We start from the raw sequence: 7960 nt of genomic DNA, 5'->3' as shown, positions 1-7960 counted from the left end.
GCAAAAGAGAAACATACAGCATTTCAGTTCAAGAAAACCTATTGTTTTCAGAACTTTCACCATGTGAAGGATTTCATCTCACAGCCCTTCCTCCAGCCCTGCTTAATTTATTCTGGTACCAAGCCACTGCTTTCAGATTAAAAGCAGTCAAATTTGGTTGCCAATATAATATGCTGTAGTGTGTGTTTGTGTGTGAGAGTGAGATATTACACGGTGGTGCAAAGATATGAAATTTATCATTGAGTGGTGAACATATTTCACAAGTAAGCCCAGTGAACAACATGAGAAGATAAACATATCTTCGCTTCACAGTGTAATTTTTTATTACATAGACACCCACAAAAGTATGCAAGTTAATCAATTTTTATTTTGAACTGGTTCGCCGTTTTGACAATAGGAAGTCAGCGGGAAAACACTGGGAGTGACGTCACTGATATCCTCAAGATTAGAAAATATGTTACTCAGGTCCAGGATGTCTTTAGTATGAAAAATAAGAGTTTTTCAACATGAGAAGATAAACTTCATATCTTCAAGCCAACATGTGATTTTCTTTGTATTATATCGACACATTCACAAACAAAAAGTACTCAAATTTATCAGAACAATTCATAGATAGGGTGGCACAGTGGTGTAGTGGTTAGCACTGTCGCCTCACAGCAAGAAGGTCTCGGGTCGAGCCCCGTAGCTGGCGAGGGCCTTTCTGTGCAGAGTTTGCATGTTCTCCCCGTGGGTTTCCTCCGGGTGCTCCGGTTTCCCCCAAAGACATGCAGGTTAGGTTAACTGGTGACTCTAAATTGACCGTAGGTGTGAATGGTTGTCTGTGTCTATGTGTCAGCCCTGTGATCACCTGGTGACTTGTCTAGGGTGTACCCGTAGTCGGCTGGGATAGGCTCCAGCTTGCCCGCAACCCTGTAGAACAGGATAAAGCAGCTAGAGATAAGATGAGATTCATAGAGATCCTCACGAGTGACATATGTCTCACTGTTTTGGTTCTCCATTCCAGACACACACGTGCGCACGCACACACGCAGAGGTAAAGACATGTAAAGGTGAGGTTTTATTTGGATAGTTTTGCATACTTTTATTTATCTTTCACGAGCAAATTATTTACTGCAGGACAAGGTTAATTCATGCAAAACTGAAAAGTTTTTCCTTTAATTACAATACAAAAGAGCAAGCTGCAGAGCAAACTGTAGATCTGTTTTGAATCAACCTGTAGTGTTGTACATATTATGAAGTCAGAGACAAAATACTGTCTGAAATTGCAGTACATGATTTATACAGCATTACATTCATTCATATGCAATTCTTTGTTTTCAATTGATCCCTTGGTTTTTATATATTGGAATTTGTGATTAAATTGCCAGAATGTGCATGAATTGCTTATAGCTTCAAAAGGTAGAATGTGAAACTAAGTCACCTCATACGTATGTCACACTGAAGCTGTAGAAGAAAAAGAAACTGACAATATTCAAATCCCATCACAAAACAAAACTCTATTTAAAAAAAAAAAAAAAAAAACCACATACACTTGAAAGGAAAAAAGGTTCCACTGAAAAACACTTTACATAACTCGTATATATGGACACTCACAGTAATGTTAAACAAATGTGATCCTCAAAAATAGTAGCCAAGATTGTAAAATAGTTTTAAAAATATCACAGTTTAGTGTACAGTATACCAGGCAAATGATAATGAAATTCAGAGAAATGACTGTTAGAACACATTAAAACAAAGAAACAAACAAACACTTCTCACGTAAGGAGGGGGGGGGGGGGGGATGACTACATGTGCCAACGATGAAAAAAGGGAAGGATTGTCAATATGTAACACGGGTTGATAGTGAACACTTTATTCACATTGTGAAACAGAGCCAGTTAACTAACAGAACTAATCTTTTTGACTCGAGGTCCCAAGTTAAAATCAGATCATATCCATCATCTCATTTCCTCAAGTGTACACAGGTGGCCAGGTCCCAACAAGGTATCCGTTTTCCCACATCATTGCCCTCTTGACCTACTACCATCAAAAAACATCCAGGTCTACTAATTGTTCAAGTAGAGAAAGAAGTAAACAAACCACAAAAAGGATCATAAGGCTTCATTCGAAAAGTTGGATGAGTGTATACGTGTCAAACAGCACTGAAAATTCACAGCGCCAAATGAGTTTGATCTGTTGTACCGTTCTATAGCTCATTTCATATTTCCTAAAGCAGTCTGTAGAGATGATTTTGCAGAGATTAGCCACCATAATAAAAGCAGACTCACATGACTCTTTGGAGTCGAACACTTTCACCAAATCAAGGCAGAGTCTAATTTCGAAATATACTCAACAAAAATAAAAACTTTACACTCGTTTCAAAGTCAATAATTTGAACATTTTGGAAAATAGGTTTGAAATAACGATTGTATTCAATTATCTTGTCATTAAAGATGCTATAGCATACAGATCATGTTTGTCATGGAATCGGTTCCACCGGAAATGCGACGACAATGTCCATGATCAAAAACCGTGAGTCACAACTTAATGAAATCATGTCAATATCGGGTGTGTCCTCCATGGGCGTTCACAACTGCGATACAACGTCTCCTCATGGATTGGATGATGCGTCTGAACACAGCTTGGGGAATGCGCCGCCATATTTGTATCAACATGGCACCAAGCTCCTGCAAGTTCTGTGGAGGGTTCCTTACGGTCGGCTGTGGTGCCAGTTTGATGGAGACGTGTCTGGAGATTATGGATGGTCTGTCGACTGCATCCCATAACCCTCGCAACGTCAGTGACGGATGTTCCCGTATTCAGCATGCCAATGGCAAGTTCACGCTGAATGTTTGACAGTCGTGGCATTGCAAATTAACGAATAATTAACGATAAAACCTTGTTTTTCTGAGATGACACTCTACTCTGCTACCGTGAGATCAATTGCACGTGTATCAATAGGTCACGTCACTTGTGTCACGTGGAAACGTGATTTTAGCGTACAGTGCTCTCGCACGTGCTACGTAGGCCCGACCAGTAGAATGAATGTGTGATGTAATGCCCTTGACAATGCATTTAACCATAATCACAACAAGAACTCTTTCAAGAAAAGTTTCTAAACACTAATTGAAAAATAATGAGTGTCAAGTTTTTATTTTTGCTGAGTATAGTTACTGCAGCAGCTTATTCTAGGTTTTTGTTTTTCCAAAAGCTAACCCATGACCCTGTAGGTATAATTTTATATGTACAGAAGCTTTCAGCATCTGGAAAATGTGTTCCAACTTTTGGAGCTGAAATACTGAGATCAATTCTGTGAAGTAGCATGGTACATTACTGAACAGATTAGGCCATGTAAAGGTGAGTGGTGTTGATTTTGGACAATGCACAATTATTGCAGTAGCAAAGTATCTGCTTTCTAGTGAATTCAAAACCCAGGTTTTCTGTCTCCACTTCATTCTTCTTAGCCTCTCTGTCCCGTGTGTAATAACACAGCATTTAAATCCCCAGCTCCTTTTTGAGCTCAAAGAATGCATCAAATCTGGCTATGGCATAGTCCTGTCAGAATGAGGAAGGGGGAAGAGGAAGAAGAAAAAAAAAAAAGAGCAGGAACAATGGAGATGGTGAGAGCCAGGCAATGTGCCCGGTGATTATTCTGATTACTCTGAAAATATATGCACACACTGTAGTTCTGTCGTCATGTCATGTCAACATGAACTGCATTCCCTTAAAGTATTGCAAAAACTATTGCTGATTGTTACCCTGTCAGTAAATATTTGTGGCAAACAGCATAACCTTTTCTGTCATGCCACTATGAACTAACAAATATTTGGACTTTTTTCAGGGTCGTCAGGCAGTATTGCAGTAACCATGTGTACACACAGCTGTATTCTATTAATAAAATGCTTTGTTCCCATTCTAGTGCAGTCCATATGCACTTTATTACAAATCTACTGTCTAAAACCCAAATGCATGTTTATTTGGCAAAAACAAACACAGAAACTCACCAGGTAGTCGAACTCTATGGTGGATAGTCTCGCCTGAATTATGGACCACAGGCCCCAGAAAAAGTGTGATGCGAGGGCAAACCTAAGACAAAAGAAAGATTTACCGTATTTTACACATTGTGGAAGCCACGTGACTGACGAGAAACTAAAAACCCGATTTGAAGCCTCTTCCTGGAAATGAGTGCAATTCTTGGACTAGCCCCAAATGGTTGCTCAGAGATGGAGGCCCAGAGGGGGCACATCTATATTTTTTACACTGCCATATACTAAGCATCTCTCAATTTTGAGTCAATAAACTTGGAATAAAAAGAGATGTATAAATAAACAAGTAACAGAGACTTTATAATTAATATTTTATTCATGCTGTGACTTAGTATCCACAATATAATGCAAAATAATGTGTCAGTCTAAGTAGACTTAAAAAAAAAAAAAAAACAGATGCAAGCAAAACAAATGTGCTTACCTGTTAACCTCCACCAACATGTCCTCTTTGATTTTTAGCTGGGCTTCCTCACTCAGGTTTTCCAGTGCAGGGTTATATTCAGACAGGTAGCTTTTAAAGAAATACATCTAAATGGAACAATATAGAAAAGCGTATTCACCTCTAATGACATTCTTTAGAGCAGGTCTCTCACAGTTCCATAAGCCCATACTCCAAGTCTACATTCAGCATAATTAAGATTTAACTCCATTTTACTAGAAAATAAGATGCTGGAGATCAGAGTATATTTAAAGTTAGCATAATTGGGTACCCTTGTCATTAACTATCACAGAGTGAACATGGAGCAGCATGATTCAAGCCCCAATACGCCTCTATTAGCGCTTGTTGCAGTTTATATGTTCAAGGTAGACTGCCTTTCAGATTTTTCAAGTGTAGTTCATAAAAATAATTTTCCCCGACACCCGATTATTATTTTTTTTTAAATGGACCAAAAGCTACTGAATTTGAATCAAAGACTTCCAATTTTATTAGGTTTTTTGTGTTTGTTTCTTTTTTCAAATAGAACAATTAATGAATTTAGGGCCACGTGGCCCCAAATTCTTTGCTATTTTTTCCTGCTTCACCATGACCCAATTCAAGATGCAATCACGTGGTGGGCTTTCTGCGTTTATGCAAGGCATTGTGGGATACAAATTTGAAACAGGAGGGGGAAAAAAAAAAAAAATGGAGGATACGAGTGTGTGAATGAAACGTGAAAGACCGACGACAGAAACGGAAAGCGAGAAGAAAAGATGTTATGTTGCGAAGAAAAGGAAACGCAGGAACAAACTAATAAATACCGGTGGTCAGTGAGCACCTCAGTGTGATCAGCTGTTCGTTTCGTGGCAAAATGATGTAACAGTCAGTGCACGGTCAAAGGTAAACCTGCGCATGTACACACAGACTTCCTCTGTCTGCTTGACTGCATGAAGCGAGCGATTTCATGCACATTATTTGCTCAGGAATCCCCCTCAAATTAAATAACTTCCCAGCCACAGAACGGCCTAATATTTTGTGGGATATTACAGAAATAAACATACATCACAATGACCAAATTTCAAAGGGAACTAAATTTCACCGATTTTATGAAATCGAAAGGTCGTATCGCTTTAAGTTTGGCCATTAGGCACAGTACTAACTATGTAACAGCAGTAAATGGGGCAGTGTGTGCACAGCCCCAAGATTGCACAATATCTAGATAGACAAGCATATCAGTGGAACATCAGCTTGTATCTGTTAAATAGCAACTTTTTTCTTTGATGGTCATTCAAAAAAGATAATTAGTATTTCACCTGAATTTAAAATTTAAGAAGCAGCTGTGAATGTGGAATTCAAGAAGATTAACATTTGCTGAGCAGCTAATATATAGTAGCTCTGCCCCAGCTACTCCCAAGGTCAAGCTGACACTGTCAATATGTGAGGTACATTTACCCTTCCACGTCTCATACCTGCTGAGTTCTGGTTGGATAATTCTTGGTATTGGTTCTGAAAAACGGAGGCGTGTCACAGTTGTAGTCGTACATCCATTCACAGAAGAAGTTTCCTATGTCAAATCCTCTGTAAAACAGAGTTGCCCATTTAAATGATAAACAATACACAGTCTCCACTGTACATTCCTGCAGGATTTCTGATCTATTATAAAATTTCAGAGATCACAACCAGCCTCTGAAACGTACATGAGGCCAGATAAAGTGCTAATCTGCTGGCAGAGTACCCAGAGCTCAGGAGGTCTTTCACACGAGCCTCACAGCTGCTGTGGAAACCAAACAAAAGACCCATCTGACTCTTGAGGTTGTGATTACCCCTGCCTCTAAAGCTGTACTGAAACTATAAAACTTTCCTTGTGTAATTTCATGATCCAGGGGACCAGCTTGGATAGAAAGCTTGGAAAATAAAACACACCTGCCAATGGTTGGCTTTTCTCAGGCTTTAACTCGGTCCAAATGTCCCCATTTCCCGCAGTGGAGCCTTCATCAGCTACAGAGCACTGCATTTCTGAACTTGGTGTCCATGGATCCTGAGTAAAACCCAATCTATCTCACGCTGGGACACATGTGGGAATGTGAAGCCTTGACAAAAATGTTTTGACTAGCCTGTTGGATGGCTGCCACAGGTTCAATGCTGAAGTCTCTTTGAAGAGTGTGTTCTTTTCCAGGCATTTTAAACATATAAAACTGCCTTGGGATAACACAGACAAAGACAGAGAGAGGATTTTTGTGGTCTCAGATCCAAATGTTCAACATATTACATCCATAAACAGCTGGGTTTATGAAAGGAGAGTTTTGATCTGCAACGTGATCTGCATCTAATATGATGTCATGTGTAGTCAGGGAATGCTCGGTCTTAAGCTATTCATTCATTCGTGTCATCTTCTCAGAAGCTCGACAATCATGGATCTCCATTTCTGTCTGTCTTGAGCTGTACGGACACAGTTCATTTTCATCCAGTCTGTAATATCACTCATCCATGTCCTTTGCCATTTCCCTCTTCTCCGCCTTCTAAAAGCCACCGTTGCAGCTCATCTGCTCTTGTGTGTCCAAAGTATTGTATCTTCCTTTCCTTAATGGCACATACCAGCTTTCTCTTTTCTCCCACCATATCCAGGACTTCTTCGTTTGTCTTTCAGTGTATGAGATACGCGTCATTCTTCTGCATGTCCACATTTCAAAAGCCTCCAACTTATCCGTAGTCTTCTTGCTTGTGGTCCATGTCTCTGATGCATACAATAGAGTAGATATGTAGCATCTGAGCATCCTCTTTTGGAGAACTAACTTGAGCTTTCTTGATGTTAACATCTTTTTTTCTTGTTGAAATATGTCTTTGCAATTCCTAAGCTACACAAAGTCCAGAAAAATGTAGCAGTGGGAAATAAACCATATGGTAACAATTACAGCACAAAGTTCATTGTTTGAATTGAAGCGTTTGACTTGAACTAACCTTCCAGAAGCACACAGGCAAATCTACAAGGAGATATACAGACCTGTAGTTGTAGCTGCTGTACTCAAAGTCAATCAGCATAAGCTTCTGCTTTTCCATGTTCTCCTGGCCACTTAGAAGAAGGATGTTTCCTGTAAGCAGTCATGAAATAATAATTTAAGTAAAACATAACAAAAACACTTGAAATCTACAGAAAAAAAAAAAAAAGTATTTTTACCTTCTTGCAAATCATTGTGGCAGAAAACAACAGGCGATTGGGTGGATTCCAGGAGACACCTACAAAAACACTTATTTACCTTCCCATGTGTAAGACAGCAGTACTGATTCAGTGCTGATCCAATAGTAATTATAGTACTTGTACTCCCAACCAATGGTGGCTACCTTCAAATAAAATTTCATTCCTTTCTTTACCTGAGGTTCTCCATCTCCTGAGGCAGGTTGTGGCTCATAAGATGGTTGAATTTATGGATGTGGTTCTCTCTGGTGAAGGTCAGCTTTTGCACTTGACTCATGTATCTGCAACATGGGGAACAGCCAATTAATATGACCTTGAAAAAGG

At 39.4% G+C, this 7960-nt stretch overlaps 1 protein-coding gene across 2 annotated transcripts in view; it reads right to left on the bottom strand.

Moving 5' to 3' along the window:
* Nucleotides 1-347: 347 nt before the first annotated feature.
* chka (choline kinase alpha) overlaps nt 348-7960 on the bottom strand; it is a 29958-nt gene continuing 22345 nt past the window's right edge. For both annotated transcript variants that reach the window (XM_060923928.1, XM_060923927.1), the window contains 7 exons: nt 7813-7917; nt 7619-7677; nt 7445-7532; nt 5913-6021; nt 4447-4553; nt 3984-4065; nt 348-3534 (listed from right to left, as the gene is read on the bottom strand). In XM_060923928.1, the coding sequence (XP_060779911.1) occupies nt 3475-3534; nt 3984-4065; nt 4447-4553; nt 5913-6021; nt 7445-7532; nt 7619-7677; nt 7813-7917 (610 nt within the window). In that variant the 3' untranslated portion in view covers nt 348-3474. The remainder of the gene's footprint in view (nt 3535-3983; nt 4066-4446; nt 4554-5912; nt 6022-7444; nt 7533-7618; nt 7678-7812; nt 7918-7960) is intronic.

Source organism: Neoarius graeffei, chromosome 6 (genome assembly GCF_027579695.1).
Source record: "Neoarius graeffei isolate fNeoGra1 chromosome 6, fNeoGra1.pri, whole genome shotgun sequence".
Lineage (NCBI taxonomy): Eukaryota > Metazoa > Chordata > Actinopteri > Siluriformes > Ariidae > Neoarius > Neoarius graeffei.
The sequence above is the reverse complement of the archived record's forward strand: the minus strand, read 5'-3'. Positions and strand labels throughout refer to the sequence as shown.